This window comes from Aulostomus chinensis, chromosome 10 (assembly GCF_037954235.1).
Source record: "Aulostomus chinensis isolate RoL2024-O1b breed Wild chromosome 10, RoL_Achi_v1.0, whole genome shotgun sequence".
NCBI lineage: Eukaryota > Metazoa > Chordata > Actinopteri > Syngnathiformes > Aulostomidae > Aulostomus > Aulostomus chinensis.
In genome coordinates, this window is record NC_141329.1 from 28,926,805 (window position 1) to 28,948,444 (window position 21,640).

Genomic DNA, 21,640 nt, shown 5'->3' on the forward strand with positions numbered 1-21,640 from the left:
AAAAATGAAGCACACAGAAGTCACAGCGTACACTCATAGATGAAGAACATCAATTCAAAAAAAAAACATGATGGGCATTACAGTAGGAAATGTTCACCATGACAACGGCAGGACGCTCGTGCGATCCCTTTTTAAATGTTCAAGATCATGAAAACTACTATTATGATATTTGCCTTTATAAAAAAACTGTACACGCGTGACAAGTCAATAAAAAAAATACAAAACGTGCAAATACATCTGCCGGGCCATAACGGACTGGACCACACTTTGGTTGGTCTGTACCATTTTAAAATGCATGAGGGGAGGTCCGCCTCTATGCAGATGACACCCACCTTCATTACTATGTGGGCTTCTTTTTACACTCAGTGCCGGATGCTCGATATATGACGGTGAAGTCATTTAGCCACCACAGCAGCAGTGTTTGCTCGTATTAATCGCTGTCCGGAAACTTCAAAAGCTTCTTCCACTGGTACAACCACAGAAACAAAGAAATTCATGTCTCAGAAAAGGAAAGGAGGATTTAGAGTTAAGTTTTCCTTGACCGCCGCCAGTGGCTCAAACTCCCAGGTGACGCTAAACGGATTGTCAAGTATTTGAAAAAGAATGACTCCTCTCAGGCTATGCAAGTATCTGACAATAGTACGAATACTGAAGATAAGTGCTAGCATCAAATAGCATCAGGGCTATCTTAGCATGAAGCACAAAAGCCTGAGTGCAGCTGCGACTGACGGCAGCCTGAAATCTCATAAGATGGTCGTCTTTTCCCTCAAGTGGCATTCATTTAATTACTTACTCATACTAAAGTTCCTCCTCATCCTCACAAATATTTTAACTGCAGTCGGTTGCTCTGGCCAACTTTGCACACACAGGGAGAGGCAATCAGAGTGTAGTACTGCTGTGGCTCGTTCTCGGGAAATACTGCGTCTGGTTTCCTTCAGGAAATGTGGTGAAATCGATGGATGTGTGGTTGTGATGATGATTTCATGGTAACGATGCTGATGAAGCTGAGTTTAACTGAGAGAGCTGAGTCAACCCGCCGCTGGTCAGCGTGGAAATATCGGCCAACAGGTCTCAGGACCGCCTGGCAACTGGAGCTGGAGATTTCAGCAGCCACAGTTACGAACTGAGCTCAAGAAGGAAGTGGAGCAAGAAGACCGAAGAGACCGAAGTGTTGCACCTTCAGCTTCCGGCGACGTCGTCATGGCTACGCCGCCAAGTTCATGAACTTCTGCGAGTCTTTGACGGTGTTGGTGATGAGGCCCGTCTGAGAGTTGGTGCTGTTCTGGCTGTACAGCCTCATCAGGCCCACCTCCTTACTGCTCCTCTCCTCGTCCTCCCCACCCTTGCTGACCCTCCTCACAGGGAGCTCCACCCTCAGCCTCTTCCAGAAGCCTGACGTCAGCTCTTTGGACTTGTCTCCCTGCCATCGGACCAGTGCCAGAGCTACTCGGGCCTTCCTCAGCTCCCTGACCCAGTCCTGCCGCCGCACTGGCTTGTACTGGACCAGGATCACACGTAGGTGCCCCCCCATGATGCCGTCGATGCCAGCCTTCAGCTCCAGCAGAGCCTGGGAGCCTTCAATGGCGTAGCCAGGGCCAAAGACCACTACGAGGCGCCGGCTACGAGCCACGAAACTCAGAGTCTCATCGGTCATGGCTGCAGGGAGAGAAGGATGGATGGATGACAGGATGGTGGATGCTGGATGGGTGGATGATGTCAGTGTGTAGTGTGTACCATTGTGAGTACCAGTGTGTACTAGTGCGTACTCACTTCCTCCTGGCAGACTGTCCCGGTCAAAGATGCACACTGAGTATCCAAGTTCGTTCTCTAGAACCCTGCAGAGCGTTGAGAGAACGAACTGTTCCTCGTCGCTGTTCCTGGCATACGAGATGTACACGTCGTACTCCTTATCATCTACACACACACACACACACACACACACACAGCACTGATCACTGATAAGAGACTTCCTGTAGAGCAACGTCCTCATCTTTATCTGATCATGCAGCTTCTGCATTTTCAGTTCCTCTTGGTGAGGTTTCTCTCAGTCTGCCACTGTTGTGGCTCATCAACAGAAACGTCGCTCCGTCTAGAGACGTAACAACGTGACTCATCCCGTCGATGATGAGACACGTGGAGAGGGACGAGCTGCCGTCTATAACCGCACTCAGAACACGCCTGCGTTTATCCGCTTGTTCGTTCTTTTAGAATCAGCTGTTATGATGTCAAAAATTTCAGTTGTCATCACAGCTCAGTTTGTGTCTCTCTGAATCCTCTGAAAAGAACATGAACCAAACATCGAGACGAGCAGGAAACTGGGGCCAAAGTTGAACCACCAGCCAAGGACGAGTTCTGCTGGTTAGTTTTTGGTCCTAAAGGTGAACGAGAGCTGGCGACAGCGACGTACCTATGTGACGCTCATCAGTACCAAACCAGGATCGATACAGCAGCAGCAGCTCCAACCAGAAGACGTGATAAACCACAAAGAGCAGCAGCATGAGGACCAGAGTCACCCCGAGTCCACAACTCAGCTCCACCAACGGGGGCAACACTGGAGACAACACAACAGCAGACACTTCTGTCAATGCAGCCACTGGAGTGGTTCTGAAGTCTTAGATGGGTCTCGTCCCTCACCTTCCTCCTCGAGCTGAACTCTGCGGGTCTCGACCCCTCGCTGGTTCCTCACCGAGCAGTAGTACTTCCTCTTCACGTCTTTTGACTGGAAGTTTTGGATCAGCAGGGTGCTCTCCTCTATCCGGTTGCCGTAGTCGTACCTCACCTGTCTGAAAACAAACAGATTAGTGTCGCCAGCAGAAACATGAGGAGGTATTTAGAGGTTCTGAGTGGATCCTCAAGTTTCTCTAGTTCTCAAGCTAGCTGCTAGCTGTTAGCCATGAGCTTCAAACAGTGGAACTCAGTGGAGCTTAAACATCTCTGAGCTTGGATCTGCTCAAATATCCACCTGAGCTCAGGAGGAAACGGTTGATTTGTCTCCTCTTTCCAACGACTGCTGGACTCACCGCTGCTATGCTAACTTCCCGTTTACATCCCAGGCCCTCACTTCCTCTCATCTTCTAAACCCGTTCTTCAGTTAGCTGCAAGCAACTGTTGATTTATTTTGACATTCTAAACTTGTTTATGAAAATGTCCTCGCCCTCAATGATGTGACAGAATCCCAGACCACTTCCTTTCAAGGGTCTGAACCCGGTACGACTGCTGGACACTTGCGGACACACGGCCAGCACTTCTTCACCAGTGAGAATCTACCTCCTGGTGCTGTAGAATCGATGGTCGGCCAGCTGGTCCACTGTCTTCCCATCGATGGTCCACCAGATGTCCCAGGGTGAGTCCAGGTAGGGGAACAATCCTCTGCAGACCAGCGCCACCTCTGTGTCTGAGAGACATCAAACGCCTTTAATTTTTGCGGATGAGCTATTTTCATTTCTCAAAACATAAAACTGGTCATTCAGAGTCGTCAATCACGTTAATGAACTCGCCCGGGGAGCTGCAAGTTAAGAACAAACCATTAATGAGTGAACGGGAGTTTCCATTAATCAAAATGTTCATGAATGCCACAGGCGGCGTTTAAGTGGGCCGCTGTGTCTGTTTGATGGGACGATCTCTAGACGCCTCCGACTGTTCTGTACGGACGATTAACTTCCTGGGCGTTGTGCCGCTCGCAGAACAAAAAAAAGACATTTAAAAGACATCGGTGGCAGAAGACGAGCTGGAGCTCCGTCACCATCGAGCAGCTTTATGTCCCAGATGGAAGAGGATGAGGTGGAAGAGAGGACCTGAGCAGACGACAGGACGATTCCCTCGCCAACGAACCGCAGAGGTCATTCGCACACAGAGACATGAGGTCTACACCCACGTGTCCACACGGAGGCTCAAACCTCCTAACTATGAACGAAAACAGTTCCTGCAGTTCACATTTGAGCCACTGGGGGGAGCTGTTGAGTTTAGGAGAGACAGCAAATGGATGATGGCTACAGCTGATGTGCCTCCAGACTGGAAGAGTTACAACTGTTTCACTGTCTTTTTGGCAACAACGCAGGAAGTGGCATCCGCACTGTCAGGCTCACCCTTTTTGGCGGTGACGACGTGGTGTTCAGGCGGCTGGATGATGCTTGGTTCTTTGGGCAGAGAAGACGGATCTGGGAGGGGAGGAACAGATGGGTCAGTTGAGAGCAATGCAGCTGCACCACGTTGACAATCATGATGATGTCACACAACGGCGGCCTCACAGACGGCGGTGACGTTGATGCTCCGCGTAAAGTTGAGGGTCTTTCCCCGTCTCTGGAACTTGATGTTGCAGTAATAGGAACCCTGGTAATGATCATACATGATGTGGACCTGCAGATGGACGCCTTTCTGCTCACGGTCGCTGTTCCAGAACGGATACTCCTGACACAACTGACACACACACACACACACACACACGGATGAGTTGTTCTGCATAGTTGATGTTTACACACAGAAAATGGCATGTTTTCTTACATGGTGCCATGTGACAGTAGGTGGGCTGTCGGCCATCTTGGCGGCGTCACGCAGGTCTGGACAGTCCAGTACCTTCCCTTCTTGCAGGGGGATGACCACCTGCGTGGCTGCCACGGCCACCGGCGGCTCACAAGAAGAGCCGCGTGACACCTCATCATGCTGCAGAACCTTCAGACGCATGGCGATCTTACTGCATGTTGACTTGTTGCTGTAAGACAGAACAGCAAAGCTTGATGGGAGTTGTAGTTGTTGAAGTTTCTCTACTGTTGTCACAGACAACCAGGAGAGTTTCCTGTCAGGTGACACAGTTTGAGAGACCCAAACTGGTGTGAAGAGATCAAACCATGAGACCTCGTTACTCAGGAAGTCGTTGACACTTCTAGCAAACCAGAGTTCGATGACGACGGAACAGTCCTGGAGACCAGACAAATCTTACTGCAAACATGGCGCGTCCCTCGGGATTGTTAATGTCTACCAAGACTACTTATGGTCACATGATCTCTAGTGAGGACGCTTGATTTACGCTGTTTGATTAATCTATTAAGTCAAAGATGACATTTTGGTTTGATTCTTAACCATCACTGCAGCCACCTTAATATGTGGCAGCACCGAGTGAGGGGGCGGAGCCTCACGTGTAATCAGCAAACATGACTGTGACGTTTGCAGAGGTTCCTGAGTTGGTTCTATCTCATCGAGAGGTTTTGATCAAAGATGGTGACGCGGCGGCGCATCAAACACCTTTATCTTCTAACAGAGAAGCTGATGTCACGCCCCCCCCCCCCCCAAGCAAACGCTGAAACAGCACAACTGACGTCTCCATGCTCCAAAAGGGGTTTAATCAGACGGACGCTGAATAAGAGGAAAGGCCTCTTGGTGTCGTGAGCTTCTGACTCGCTCTCAGGGAGCGACCGGAGCTGGAACCTCGCCAGGTCAGCAGAGCAGCTCCACAACTCACAGCCACTTTAGCTGATTAAATATGGAGGCGGGGTTCGTCTGGTGGACGCCCCCCCTCACCTCCAAGAGCTCCCCACCTCCACCAGGAAGGTCCAGTTTGGTGGCGTTTGTCTATCAGCAGGTTTACAGTAAAACTAGGAAGCTGATTTTCACCAAACATGGCAGAGGGGCGGAGCCTGGGCTTACCTAGAACCCGATACAATCTGGGTCAGATGACTCATAGAGCCACAACAGGAAATTACTTTTTTTTTTAACTTTTGTATTTCCCTTACACGGATCCTCTCAGATGGGGTCAGAACCTCCTTCAGAACTCACTGACAGGTCACTGATGACCGAGAGGTTAACGTGACGAGGAGGCGGCCATGTTTGATATTAGACCATAGAACAGGATCTTTGATGAAGACAACTACAAGCTGACAAAACTGCAGGACTCTCTCTCTCGCTCTCTCTCTCTCTCTCTCTCTGTCTCCCTCTCTCTCTCTCTCACACACACACACACACACACACCCTGGATGCCTCACCGCAGCATGCAGATGTACTGTCCGGTGTCGTTGGCGAAAGCCGGCTGCAGCCACAGGCGGTCTCGGTCCCTGCTGAAGCGAGAGCTGCAGACGAAAATCCCATCAGACTCTGAACGAACGTCAGTCAGGAGCAACTCAATTACAGCCACAGTAGAACAAACACTGATGGAGCCCAACACCACCCCTCTGAGAGGCCACTCAGGAGAGTCGACAGCACTAGACTGACCGTGTGTGTGTGTGTGTGTGTGAGAGACACAAAGACACAACAAAAATACACACCTCCATTACACAGCACTGACTCTCAATTCGTCTGAATCTCCCTTTTGCTCTCTCTCTCTCACACTCACTCACTCACACACACACACACACACACACACACACTAGAGTTGTTCTCTCTCCCTATTAGAGCACATGACATATTTTATATCACGAATAATGTATATGCGCATCGATGTCCTTTGGTAACTGCCTCATCACATCAAATCGATGAACTGCCCCTTTCATGGAGCGACGCAGGAAACCAGTAAAAATGTTCTCAGAGTAGAACGTCTGGTTCCCTTGTCCCCAACTCAGTGACCTGAAACAGAAATATCTCGTCCCTGAGATGGTTACTTCCTGTGAGACTACAAAAGTACTTCATGATCATTTCCTGTTGGACCACAAAAACTCATGATAGCTGACACGCTAACCTCCGCTCGGTCTCCAGTTGGGGCTTTCCACCCAAATACCAGGTAAACATACAGAGATAATGAACTTCTGACGCATGACCACGTGTGGTACCTTTGTTTGATTGGCTGCTCCATTTCATGGCCGTCGAGGAGGCGGTACCAGACCAGGTTGTGTCCGGAGCTCTGGGTGGAGGAGTAGCTGTAGACGGAGGGATGAGAGAAGAGAGGACAGGAGAGCCAGCTGGCCTCCCCCTCCAGGACTGAGACTCCACCCCCTGTACTGGACTCCCCCCAGTCGTGACACGTTGGGTCTGTCAGAGAGAGAAAACGCATGAAAATAAAGTTCAACCGCATCAATCTTGGTGGAGCAACAATGCCCCGCCTCCAGCAGCTGGAGAGAGAACCTGAGTAGTGTCAGTGCGATGAACAGTGAAGCCTGATTAAACCCTTATACCCTGGTTAGCCAATCAGAGCGCTAGAATGCGATGGCTCGTTAACTCAGGGTGAGCGTGTCAGAACAAGGACGGTGAAGTCACCAGGTTGAGCTGATGTTGCTGCTGAAGCTCTTTGAAAAAAACTCCAAGGAGGAACTTTGGTAACGCACTACACCACTGTGTCCTCTAGGGGGAGACGTCTTTAATGTCCACTCAGTAGTGGAGAGCTGAGAGATTTTTGTTCTCCTGGTTCTCTCTCTCTCATAAAAAGCACCCCACTGTTCTCTGGGTACAACTCCCACCTCCGAGCTGCCGTTTGTGATGAAATTAGATGGAACAATTCTCAGAAAACTCATTGGTAAGGTTAGTAGCTTGCAAGCAGTGATGCATGCTAATACTAGCTGCATGCTAGCAGGGAGTGCTAGCTTAACACATTTTAATTTCTCTTAAAATGGCTGACATCACCTGTCATGCTTCACCACTGCAGGGGACGTCTGATCTGGCAGTGCGCTTCTGGAGGATTGACCGCGCGGGGCTGTCTTTGAAAATGCCGCTTGTAGCGCCCCCCCCCCCCCCCCCCCACAGCGGAGAACTGCCTCAGGTGGGAGGATGGCCTTGATTGTGTACTGAGTACTGAGTGTGCATTCTAATTTAAATGGTGTGTGTGTGTGTGTGTGTGCGTGTGTGTCGCAGACATGCCAACATAGGTGCTAACAGGCCAAACACTCCAAACATGACCAGTGATTGAGTTAACCTACCGGAGTCTCCAGCTGATTGATCAGTCAGGACGACGCCCCTCATCATGGAGGGAGGTTTAAGACGGCGAGCAGGGAGCCAGGAGCCTCGACAACCAGCAGCTTTTACAAAACGGTGAATCTCACCAGTTTGGGGCCCAGAGCCTCAGATTGAGACCCCTGTGGGAAGGATTAATGGCGGCCGGCAGCACCTACAGTGCTGACCGAGCTGTGTGAGCGTGCTGGTAATTGAGCTGCCAGGTTTTGCTGGACTGCGTATTAGTCTTCCTATTAAAACCCTCTACAGCACCCCCCTTCCATCCATACACACTAATACCTCATCCCTACCCCCCCCCCCCCCCCCCCCACACACACACACACACACATACACAATGGCTGGCTGTTGAAGGTGAAGAGAACCGACAACCTGCAGCAACACTCTGTTCTGGTGGCTGGACGTCGACTTGTGATGGACGCCCCCCCCATCTGCCTGACTTCCTTCGACGCTCTGTCACAATCATCACCACCACTTGAGGCCGCCTGTCACTTGAAGAAAATTATTTCCCAGCGCCAGCACTTCTCTTGTCGCCCCCCCTCCCCTATCCATCCATCCCCCTCCTGCCCCCCACACCCCGTGAGACAGGGTGAGACAGCGTGTTAATGAACCTGGTTGCTGCAGAGTTGCAATGTGGACCTGAAGGCCTGAGAGCAGGAAGTGACCTCCGCGACCATCTGACTCAAGGTCTCTGTTTCTTTACCAGAGAAACAAACACACAAAGATCTGAATGGAAGGGAGTCCCATGAGGACACGAGCGCTGTGGCGCTGGTCATCATCTGTGAGGACTAAAGGGGCGCCGTCACCCGTCACACCCACCTGACACCTCACTGGTCCCGTTGATGGCTGGTGTTGCCCTGGCAACCACAACAGAGAGGATGAGGAGGATGAGGATGGAGGATGCCCTGCAGAGAGACAGGGAGACTGTTAGTGGACTATTTCGATGGTTCTCAACGTGGGATCTGGGGCCCTCAGGGGTCCTGCAGGGTCCTCCAGGAGGTCCTCAGCACCGCATGGCGAGCGCAGTAGCGTTTGTCAGTCTCTCTCAGGTTCGTTATGAGTGATGAGCGTGATTGATCATCTAACTTCTGTTGTGTGTTTGGTGATTTTGACGAGAAGCGAGGATTGAGCCTCAGTTTAGTCCCGGCTGTTGCTGATGGAGCAGCGAGCTGCACTGAAGCCCCGCCCTCCACTTCCTTCATGCTGAAACCTTCATGTTGACTTCTAGTTTTTAGACCTGACCCGGGTCACTGCAGTTTGAAGCATTTTCTGTTTTGCAGGAAAGTTGTAGGTTGTGTTGCTAAATATCACAACCCCTCATTTGTCTATTGGCTCCGCCCACAGAGAGTACAAAAAAAGTACAGAAGTATACCAGAAAGTACACCAGAGAGTACACCAAAGAGTACATCAAAGAATACACCAAAGAGTACACTTGGGAGTACACCAGGGGGTACATCTATGAATACACCAAAGAGTACACCAAGGGTATTAATAATTAATACATTACATCACTGACGATCTGAGGTTCTGAATGAGATCATTCTGGTGATGAGAACCAGTATTTGTATTCATACTGCCTTCAGAACTGAATCTCTCTCTCTCTCTCTCTCTCTCTCTCTCTCTCTCTCTCTCATTCTGCTACACCAGCAGTTAAATCAGTGGAGGTGAGATTCATCTGGTCGTTATGGCGACGAGGAGGATGGATGATGATGACCTTCACCTTGGTGGTTATTCGTCTTTACATGTAGAGTCAACATGCGTGTGACCAGCAGTAAGAGACACTTAATGATCTTTGTTTACTCTGAAACCAATGACTTTCTCTCTCTCTCACTCACACACTCACACACTCACACACACACACTCACACACACTTAAGTAAACAGTGGAAGTGCAGAAATTAGCAGTTATTTGGCTCTGCTAGTGATGTATGAATCATCATCATCATCATCATCATCATCAATCAGGCTGATTGAGGTCGGGGGCGGGGTTACAAAGAGGTGAGGGGGGGGGATCCTTGGAGACAATTGGACAGCTAGTGGGTCCTTGGAGGGACATTCGGGACTCATGAATGATGCCACGGGGCTCCCGTGCCCTGGGTGCCTCCCCCAATCTTAACTACATTCTAGTCGTCCACATCATCACATCTACACTCCCACAACACACACCCTGCACCCATGTTGGGATGGGGGGGCGGCTGGGGCAGGGAGTGGGTCCATTGCTGCCTCTTTTGCTAACTGCACCAATGCGGGCCTGGGGGCCTGGCCGGTGCTCTTGGGGGGGTTGGTCCTCCTCCCGGCGTGGTGGTTGGGCTGGGGTTGGTCGCTGGCCTTGCTGTTGTGGTGGTTCTACTAAGTCTGAGGTGCCCTGGACCGTATCAGCATCTATGGAGCACTCAGCCTCTGAATGGAGGAAGATGAGGGTGTGATTGTTTTGTCCAGGGGTGGCGGTCCCGGATGCGGGTGCCTTCAGCTCACCCCAGCAGATGGGCTGGGCCTCTCGGGTGAGTGGGGGGTCCTGGCTGGCTGGCTGGTGGTGCCTTATGGCATGAAGCCCGCCTGCTCTGGGGGGAGGGGGAGAACAGGGGATGGGTGGAGGGGATGGGGGTGGAGGGTTGGGGGGGTAGCTCTGTACGGGGAAGGTGGGCCTGGTCGTTGTGGTGTGCTGTGGTTGCCCCGCCTGGGCGTGGGGTGTGGGTGTCGGCCTCGCCGCTGGTGAGCATACACACATATACACACACATACACACATGCATACACACACATACACACACATAAACACACATACACACATACACACATATACACACACACACACATACACACACATACACACATACACACAAACACACATACACACACATACACACACATACACACATACACACATATACACACACATACACACAAACACACATACACACATACACACACATACACACATACACACACATACACACACATACACACATACACACATACACACACATACACACATACACACACATACACACATACACACACATACACACACATACACACATACACACATACACACACATACACACATACACACATATACACACATGCGGGGCACAACTGATCCATAATCACACACTCATTTGACATTTATTTTAAAATTATATTAAACGAAATGGTAAACCTGCACTGGAAACTCTGCAACCAATGTTTTTTTTCCTCTGTCTGTTGTTATTGTTGTTACTGTTTTTTTGTTTGTTTGTTTTTCTGCTATTGTTGTTGTTTTTGTCTCCCCCCCTTGTCTTCCCTATCCTGTCCCTGTTCTCTCTTCCTGTCCTCAGTCCAGCAGATTCATCAATGAACCAACACCATTCCAAATAAAATACATACGTATATATATATACACACACATGTATGTATATATATATACATACATGTGTGTGTATATATATATACACACACACATGTATGTATATATATACATACATGTGTGTGTATATATATACACACACATGTATGTATATATATATACATACATGTGTGTGTATATATATATACACACATATATACACACACATGTATGTGTATATATATACATACATGTGTGTGTATATATATATACACACATATATACACACACACATGTATGTGTACATATATATACATACATGTGTGTATATATGTATATATATACATACATGTGTGTGTGTATATATATATACACACATATATACACACATGTATGTGTATATATATACATACATGTGTGTATATATGTGAGTATGTATATACACACACACATGTATGTATATATATACATACATGTGTGTATATGTGTCTATATATACTCACATATATATACATATGTGTGTATATATGTATATATACATACATGTGTGTGTATATATATACACACATATATACACACATGTATGTATATATATTTATATATACATACATGTGTGTATATATATTTATATATACATATGTGTGTGTATATATATAGACATAGACATGTGTATATATATATACACACATATATACACACATGTATGTATATATATTTATATATACATACATGTGTGTGTATATATAGACATATATACACACACATGTATGTATATATACATATATACACACATATGTATATATATGTGAGTATATATAGACACATATACACACATGTATGTATATATATATATATATACATATATGTATATGACATTGTAAATAAATATGTTTTTTTGGGAAAAAAAAGAATGATGCCGCCATCATCTTTGTCATCATCTCTACTTGAGCACCGCCTCACTTCCTCCAGACTTTGGACCAATCAGAGCGAAGAGTCCCCACTGAACCTAATTGGTTCGCCATGACTCGGCGAGTCTCTGGGGACAAGTGGTCATCACTGTGCCGCCATCTGTGTGACACGTGTGGCAGAACATTGCCACACGCTACCAAATAAACAACCACCAGAATGTGATGGTGGGAGGGGCTCAATATGGTAGTGGGCTTGGTGTGATGGTGGGAGGGGCTTGGTGTGATGTGGGAGGGGCTTGTTTGTGACAGACCCAGTAAGTCTGAGCTGAAGTTCCCAACTGAAATTACCTGCTGTGACTCATTACCCAGAATCCCAGGCTTATCTGCTGACCTGAGGCAACCAAGCAAACACTCAGATAAAACCAAGGCCAGAGAGGACACGGCGTGGACGCGGCCGGGACGCGGCCTGGACACGGCGTGGAGCGTCCAGGTTCCAGCAGCTGTCTTACTGAGAAGATGAAACAGTTGGCCTGATCCAGCTGCATCCAGCACTGTGTTTGCTAATCACGTGATGAAGATGATGATGATGATGATGATGATGATGATGATGATGATGATGAAGGCTGCTTTAGTGTCCGTTCCTGCTTACCGCTGCAGTCCACAAACTAACCTGGTTCCTCAAGAACCTGATGATCAGACGTGTGAATGGAGAACACAGGAGGAACTCAGTCAGAACCAGAACCGGGTCTTTGTGTGACCGCGACTATCAAAACGGACGGTTTCTGTCCGTTTTCAATGATCGGGCGCTGAAAACTCCGACAAAATCTCAACTCCTGACGCGGCTCTGAGTTCGCGTACTGAGTTCGATACTTTGGCTCCGGTTCTGGTTCTGCTCTGAGGCGTCAACGTGATCGCAGCTCCTCCAAGGACCAACTGAGCGACTGTTGAGCGGGTGAGCGGGGAAAGACGGGTAAATAACGGGAAAACCCCGGCTGAGTTGGCGGCTCTACAGAAACACCACGAAAGCGCCGTAAATGCTGAGGAAGAACCTTTAGTCAACAACACCAAGTAGAGGAGGAGCAACATGGCGGGACGCTGCGGGACTCCCTGAACTATTAAAAGAGCCACTTACATTGGCTGCAGGTCCGGGTGCTGGATCGGGTCTGGTCGGCCGGGATGAAGGATTCGGGGTGTGGGACGGGTCAGCTCCAGATCCCGATCGGACCGCGGGGGTCTCCCGGTCTTTAACTGTTCATGGTGTGTGAGACTGTGTGAGGGGTGACAGCAGAACCCCCCCCCTCCACACACACACACACACACACACACACACACACACACTCTCACCCTCCGTCAGCGGCGCCGCGGCAGGTTCCTCGCGGCTGGAGTTGAGGCGACGCTCCGGTGCGTCAGAGGGGTTCGGGAGACCTCCGGGCTGAGCGGTTAGCGTCACGTGCTCATTAACTAATTAAAGGGGCGCCGCCGACAGGAACTGGGAAGCGTCAACATCTGGAGCGACACTTCCGGGAGTTCGGGAGGATCCAGAGACGACACGCGGCGAAAACCGTCTGAGAGAGCAAGAGATGGAACCTTGAACCACAGCGGCTGCGCCGTTGCGCTCTCTCTCTCTCTCTCTCTCTCTCTCTCTCACTCACACACACATACACACTCACACACACACACAAACACACAAGCGCGCTCAGGAAGTAGAATATTCCGGTTGATGCTCCTCCTCCCTCAGCTGTTGCGACATCGATTTCCCAAACATAGCAGGTCTCTACACACAATCTGATCTCTCTCTCTCTCTCTCTCTGTCTGTCTGTCTGTCTGTCTCTCTCTCTCTCTCTCTCTCTCTCTCTCTCACACACACACACACACACACACACACACACAGATCAGGTTTTCAGTTCTTGTACTCCACTTTCTCCACTCAGCGTCTCCAGAGTTCCTCCGTCTCTCTCGCACGCGGAGGGTCCTGAGGAGGATCTCAGGTTCGAGAGTTCAGATCAGAACCACTCGGACTCTCCAGAACCTTCTGGTTAGTTGTAGGACTCTAATTCTCCACAGTGAGATCCATCGTGGACTATGCTGCCCCCCATGAGGGGTCTCTGTCACTGACATCATCCATCAGTATCAGGCGCCGCTCGTGCAGTTTTAATGTAATCTGATTCTTTACTGCAGGAAGATAAAGACCTAGTATGATGCTGCCCCCTAGTGACCTTAGCTTGTCATGGCAGCCTTTGTCGGCTTTTCTCTGAACTCGTGGGCGTTCGCCTCTGGGACGCCGACCGGAGCCCAGGTGGAGGCGGACGATGCCGATGAGACGTCACGCAACATGGGAGCTGCTTTGACATCATGAACTTTACTGAGGAGGAACAGAACCGGAAGTCCACCAACTCCGGTCCCTTTAAACACGGAGTGGAACATTGAATGTTTTCAGAACTGGTTCATTCTGACAGATGAACTGGATCCTCAGTGACATGGTTTAGTCTCTGGTCACATGACAGGAAGCTGACACTTGATAAACAAAGTGAAGTTTTCCATCGGAATATCACTATGAAACAGAGGCAGAAATGCTGCTTCGCGCGGCGTCTCTCCCCTCAGTCAATAATCCACGATGACGTCAAACTAAAGAACGATGACGTAGCGCTTCAACCCTTCCTTCCTGTGTTTCTGCGCTTCCTCGTGAGGCTCAGCCGTCCATGAATGAGCCACAGAAATAAAAACCTCTTGATTTGATGTGCTCTCCTTGTCAGCCTGGATCCCGGCGTGATCAAGTGGGAGTGGACCCACTGAGCAGACAAGGATCGAGCGGATCATCCAGGACGAATTCTCACTTTAAATAATGACGCTTGAATAATTGCAGATGTTGTAACTTTTTATTAAAGTGTCAGGAAGCAACATCGTCCTCCGTCTCCAAACAGCGCGCAACATTTGAACTTCGACACTCCACAGTTTTCTGGCGTCTCGGAGCAGCGACGCCTTCACCTCGGGCTCCACGTTTATGAATGAATGGTCGATCCTGCGGGCTCCTTCCGGTCCTCCTTCCTGGCTCCTGATTGGCTGCTCTGCTGCTCCGCGCTACTATTGGCTGCCAGCAGCCTGAAGCCGGAGGGTGTTGGAGGGTTTAGACTTCTTGTCTTTGGTTTTCAGTAATTAGTCTCCGCCGGCATGGTGCGTGTTCCGGACTCGAACCTCTAATTAGTCCCGCATCTTCGCTCGCGCGCCTCTGACCAGCCTCGACCATGCGGCCGCTTCTACTCTGCGTCTGGACGCTCTGGATTCTCACTCTGGAAGCGCAGCATCCCGCTCGTCCTGCCCGGGAGGGGAGAGGCGAGGAACCCGACCAGCCGCACCGGCGGGGAGGCCACACGCACTCGGAGGAGGTGAGGGGGACCGGGGCTGCCCTACGAGGAGGAGGAGCACCGAGGGCGCCGAACAGGTGAGCAGTAGAAGCAGGTAGAATCAGCTGATGTTCCATGTAGCAGGTGACTGATGACGACACGAGCCGAGGGATACATCAAGCTACTTCAACACTTTTGAGCATCAGGCTGGAAGAGGCTTGGAGTGAAGAATGAAGCTCACCATGTTGAACTTTCACCTGACGAGTAACTGATGAGGTCACACAACTGAAAAACACCGGAAACAGATTTAACCGAGACTTCAGCCCTGGAAACATAAACGCCGAAACCCTGGCACCTGGAGCTGAGCTGAAGGAGACATGGGAAGAATTACATGAACGTGATTCATGCTGATCATCAAAGAGATGAGAGGACACCATGTGGGTTGAGCTAAACCTGAGGTAGACCAGCAGTTGCAGATGTTGGAGGGTTCAGATCTACATCAGATCCACCAGTGACACCAGACCGGTGGATGGTGGGGGTTCAGTTCTACATCAGATCCACCAGTAAACACCAGACCGGTGGATGGTGGCGGTTCAGTTCTACATCAGATCCACCAGTAAACACCAGACCGGTGGATGGTGGCGGTTCAGTTCTACATCAGATCCACCAGTAAACACCAGACCGGTGGATGGTGGCGGTTCAGTTCTACATCAGATCCACCAGTAAACACCAGACCGGTGGATGGTGGCGGTTCAGTTCTACATCAGATCCACCAGTAAACACCAGACCGGTGGATGGTGGCGGTTCAGTTCTACATCAGATCCACCAGTAAACACCAGACCGATGGATGGTGGAGGTTCAGTTCAACATCAGATCCACCAGTAACACCAGACCGGTGGATGGTGGAGGTTCAGTTCTACATCAGATCCACCAGTAAACACCAGACCGCTGGATAGTGGAGGTTCAGTTCTACATCAGATCCACCAGTAAACACCAGACCGGTGGATGTTGGAGGTTCAGTTCTACGTCAGATCCACCAGTAAACACCAAACCGGTGGATGGTGGAGGTTCAGTTCTACATCAGATCCACCAGTAAACACCAGACCGGTGGATGGTGGCGGTTCAGTTCTACATCAGATCCACCAGTAAACACCAGACCGATGGATGGTGGAGGTTCAGTTCTACATCAGATCCACCAGTAACACCAGACCGGTGGATGGTGGAGGTTCAGTTCTACATCAGATCCACCAGTAAACACCAGACCGGTGGATGGTGGAGGTTCAGTTCTACATCAGATCCACCAGTAAACACCAGACCGGTGGATGTTGGAGGTTCAGGTCTACATCAGATCCACCAGTAAACACCAGACCGGTGGATGGTGGAGGTTCAGTTCTACATCAGATCCACCAGTAAACACCAGACCGGTGGATGGTGGAGGTTCAGTTCTACATCAGATCCACCAGTAACACCAGACCGGTGGATGGTGGAGGTTCAGTTCTACATCAGATCCACCAGTAAACACCAGACCGGTGGATGGTGGAGGTTCAGTTCTACATCAGATCCACCAGTAAACACCAGACCGGTGGATGTTGGAGGTTCAGTTCTACATCAGATCCACCAGTAAACACCAGACCGGTGGATGGTGGAGGTTCAGTTCTACATCAGATCCACCAGTAAACACCAGACCGGTGGATGGTGGAGGTTCAGGTCTACATCAGATCCACCAGTAAACACCAGACCGCTGGATGTTGGAGGTTCAGGTCTACATCAGATCCACCAGTAAACACCAGACCGGTGGATGTTGGAGGTTCAGGTCTACATCAGATCCACCAGTAAACACCAGACCGGTGGATGGTGGAGGTTCAGTTCTACATCAGATCCACCAGTAAACACCAGACCGGTGGATGGTGGAGGTTCAGGTCTACATCAGATCCACCAGTAAACACCAGACCGGTGGATGTTGGAGGTTCAGTTCTACATCAGATCCACCAGTAAACACCAGACCGGTGGATGTTGGAGGTTCAGGTCTACATCAGATCCACCAGTAAACACCAGACTGGTGGATGGTGGAGGTTCAGTTCTACATCAGATCCACCAGTAAACACCAGACCGGTGGATGGTGGAGGTTCAGTTCTACATCAGATCCACCAGTAAACACCAGACCGGTGGATGTTGGAGGTTCAGTTCTACATCAGATCCACCAGTAAACACCAGACCGCTGGATGGTGGAGGTTCAGTTCTACATCAGATCCACCAGTAAACACCAGACCGGTGGATGTTGGAGGTTCAGTTCTACATCAGATCCACCAGTAAACACCAGACCGGTGGATGGTGGAGGTTCAGTTCTACATCAGATCCACCAGTGAACACCAGACCGGTGGATGGTGGAGGTTCAGGTCTACATCAGATCCACCAGTAAACACCAGACCGCTGGATGTTGGAGGTTCAGGTCTACATCAGATCCACCAGTAAACACCAGACCGCTGGATGTTGGAGGTTCAGGTCTACATCAGATCCACCAGTAAACACCAGACCGGTGGATGGTGGAGGTTCAGTTCTACATCAGATCCACCAGTAAACACCAGACCGATGGATGGTGGAGGTTCAGGTCTACATCAGATCCACCAGTAAACACCAGACCGGTGGATGTTGGAGGTTCAGTTCTACATCAGATCCACCAGTAAACACCAGACCGGTGGATGTTGGAGGTTCAGGTCTACATCAGATCCACCAGTAAACACCAGACTGGTGGATGGTGGAGGTTCAGTTCTACATCAGATCCACCAGTAAACACCAGACCGGTGGATGTTGGAGGTTCAGTTCTACATCAGATCCACCAGTAAACACCAGACCGGTGGATGTTGGAGGTTCAGGTCTACATCAGATCCACCAGGAAACACCAGACCGGTGGATGGTGGAGGTTCAGGTCTACATCAGATCCACCAGTAAACACCAGACCGGTGGATGTTGGAGGTTCAGGTCTACATCAGATCCACCAGTAAACACCAGACTGATGGATGGTGGAGGTTCAGTTCTACATCAGATCCACCAGTAAACACCAGACCGGTGGATGTTGGAGGTTCAGGTCTACATCAGATCCACCAGTAAACACCAGACTGGTGGATGGTGGAGGTTCAGGTCGACATCAGATCCACCAGTAAACCACTGAAGCGCAGCTGCGGGTCAGGAGTCGCACGCAGAGACGCGACGGTTCAGAGGTGGCAGTCAGAGACAACACAGTTTTCTCCAAGTGTTTGACCTTCAAGCATCTAACCAATCAGAAGTGGTCTGGTGTGTCGGCGTGCAGACACTTCAGGAACTTGTGAAATTCTGTGTGTGTGTGTGTCAGTCTGTGGGGTTGACAGTAAAGTGATGGATTCAAAGTCAACACACACACACAAGACCTGTGTGTGTGTGTGTGTGTGTGTGTGTGTGTGAGAGAGAAGTGATTCAGGAACTGTTTCAATGATCTCATGATTCTCAAAGCAAGGTGATACGTTTGTGCTGTGGTCCAGCACTCTGTGCCTTGCAACGTAGGGGCTGCTGCTTCGGTTCCTCGTGTTAACCCCATCTGTTTTGGGTGTCATGAGTGTGTGTGTGTGTGTGTGTGTGTGTGTGTGTGTGTGGGGGGGGGGGGGGGGCGCTGCCACCACCACCACCACCGCCAACACCACCAACACCTCCTCAGCAGCTCATCAGGGAGGAGGGGGGTTTCAGGAACAGCGTGATCCTCATTGTGAAACTCTTTGCCATCAGGTGAAAAGAATGCAGCCAGTGAATCCATGTGATGTAGGAAGCATGTGATCAAGTACAAAGGGGGCGGGGCTACAAACAGGACAGCTTGGTAGGGTCAACAGAAGAAAAAGAAGGTTGAAGAGAAACAAAAACAAACAAAAAACAGCATGAAGCTGAGTTGCTGTGCTGAGGGAGTGAAGCGTGCGTGCGTGCGTGCGTGCGTGCGTGCATGTGCGTGTGACGATTTAACAGACGTCTCCCTGTTTAGGAGGAAGAGAGCGGTTGAGCTGCAGGTGGCGAACAGACGCTTGACTCTCTGTACCTCACAGGACCAGAACAAGACATCGTCTGTCACTGACTCACCTGACCTGAGGCCCCGCCTCTCACTGACAGGACCTCTAGAAACTTGAAGGCAGTTTCACTCAGCTTTCATCTAAAGTGACACAACCAAGTCAAGATGGAGCTTCAGATTTTCCTGTCGGCCTGAAAGGAGAAGAAGACTCACTTCCATCTGTCGCCAACGGATGGCTGCTCTTCTTCTACTTCTTTTTTGACGGCATGACGTTGCTTATTTCATTCACACTGAACCAGTTAATTAGTCTTGCGATGCACATTTCCTTTTTCTCATCAGTGCCACAGTTGGTTTCACATCTGCTTTACATTTCGACAGGAACACAATTATACACACATGGCTCCTTTCAGGGAAAATGCCTGGACTTTTCTGGAAAAGCCGTATGTGTGAATGAAGCTAAAGAGAGTGTTCATGTGACATGTTGACATTTGGCATTGCACGTGTGCGTGAGAACTGTTTGCTAATGAAGATGGTGCTGAAATCCTGGGAACCCCACACTCATCTGGTCGGGTTAAAAACCTGCAGGTGATAAAACGAGAGACGGAGAACACGGAAGTTTCCAGAGGGAACGTTCACCCTCGGACCAGGAAGCGTCGGAGCGTCAGCGTAGCTTGTACAGTAAATGTGCTGATTTCACACAGACCAGACTGTCTGTGTGTATACTGACACACACACACACACACACACACACACACACACAGGTCAGGGTGGTTAAGTGTGTGTTGGGGCCTCCCGCTGCTACAATACAGCCACCACTCTGTGAGTAATGATTAAATCCTCTCGGAGAGGCCACGTCCCCACGCCACCGCTACCTCCTGCAACAGTTCGCCGTCTGTTGTGGCGTTTATTGCATGAGCTCGTCCGCCGATTGAGTCCTGCAGCTTTTTCACAAGTAGAACAAGCTTCTCAGACGAGCCTGTCAGCATGTTTGACCCCCCAGGCTTCCTGTTGCGTGCTGCTGTGAGGTCACACCAGCCCGCCAGCGCTTCGACTCTCTTTATTTGCTAAATGAGTTTCCCAGAAGGCCAATGGGCAAACAGGCCGCAGCACACGAGGGGAGGTCCCCCGTGAAAACATTCAGATGTTTGATATTCATAATTTTTGAAATATGGTGCCAAATTAAAGACAATTGCAGGAAAAATCAACCATAGGAAGTGTAAGCGTTTCCGTGAGTGACCTGGAGTTGAACCGTAGGTGGTGCTACTGCTGCGCTGTGAGGACACAATGACGAAAACCATATTGGAAACTTCCATCCATCCATCCATCGTCCATCCATCCATCGTCCATCATCCCTCCATCCATCGTCCATCATCCCTCCATCCATCATCCATCCATCGTCCATCCATCCATCGTCCATCATCCCTCCATCCATCATCCATCCATCGTCCATCCATCCATCGTCCATCATCCTTCCATCCATCATCCATCCATCGTCCATCATCCCTCCATCCATCATCCATCCATCGTCCATCATCCCTCCATCCATCATCCATCCATCGTCCATCCATCCATCGTCCATCATCCCTCCATCCATCATCCATCCATCGTCCATCCATCCATCGTCCTTCCATCCATCATCCATCCATCGTCCATCATCCCTCCATCCATCATCCATCCATCGTCCATCATCCCTCCATCCATCATCCATCCATCGTCCATCCATCCATCGTCCATCATCCCTCCATCCATCATCCATCCATCGTCCATCCATCCATCGTCCATCATCCTTCCATCCATCATCCATTCATCGTCCATCATCCCTCCATCCATCATCCATCCATCGTCCATCATCCCTCCATCCATCCATCCATCCATCGTCCATCATCCCTCCATCCATCGTCCATCATCCCTCCATCCATCATCCATCCATCGTCCATCCGTCCCTCCATCCATCCATCCATCCATCGTCCATCCATCCATCGTCCATCATCCCTCCATCCATCCACCGTCCATCATCCCTCCATCCATCATCCATCCATCGTCCATCATCCCTCCATCCATCATCCATCCATCGTCCATCCGTCCCTCCATCCATCGTCCATCATCCCTCCATCCATCGTCCATCCGTCCCTCCATCCATCATCCATCCATCGTCCATCCGTCCCTCCATCCATC

At 49.9% G+C, this 21,640-nt stretch overlaps 2 protein-coding genes across 2 annotated transcripts in view; one reads left to right on the forward strand and one right to left on the reverse strand.

Moving 5' to 3' along the window:
• Positions 1 to 598: 598 nt before the first annotated feature.
• LOC147255211 (interleukin-1 receptor accessory protein-like) lies at positions 599 to 13,812 on the reverse strand. Its single transcript, XM_086216964.1, has 13 exons — positions 13,442 to 13,812; positions 13,230 to 13,345; positions 8,686 to 8,771; positions 6,756 to 6,954; positions 5,976 to 6,059; positions 4,501 to 4,708; positions 4,248 to 4,416; positions 4,086 to 4,157; positions 3,268 to 3,394; positions 2,635 to 2,783; positions 2,408 to 2,551; positions 1,771 to 1,914; positions 599 to 1,656 (listed from the first exon to the last, which is right to left on the reverse strand). Coding segments are annotated over exons 2-13 (1,836 nt in total). The 5' UTR covers positions 13,232 to 13,345; positions 13,442 to 13,812; the 3' UTR covers positions 599 to 1,204.
• A 1,397-nt stretch (positions 13,813 to 15,209) lies between these two features.
• The window catches only part of ltbp4 (latent transforming growth factor beta binding protein 4), a 51,819-nt gene continuing 45,388 nt past the window's right edge, over positions 15,210 to 21,640 (forward strand). The window contains exon 1 of the mRNA XM_086216968.1: positions 15,210 to 15,536. Coding sequence (XP_086073094.1) covers positions 15,340 to 15,536 — 197 coding nt within the window. The 5' untranslated portion in view covers positions 15,210 to 15,339. The remainder of the gene's footprint in view (positions 15,537 to 21,640) is intronic.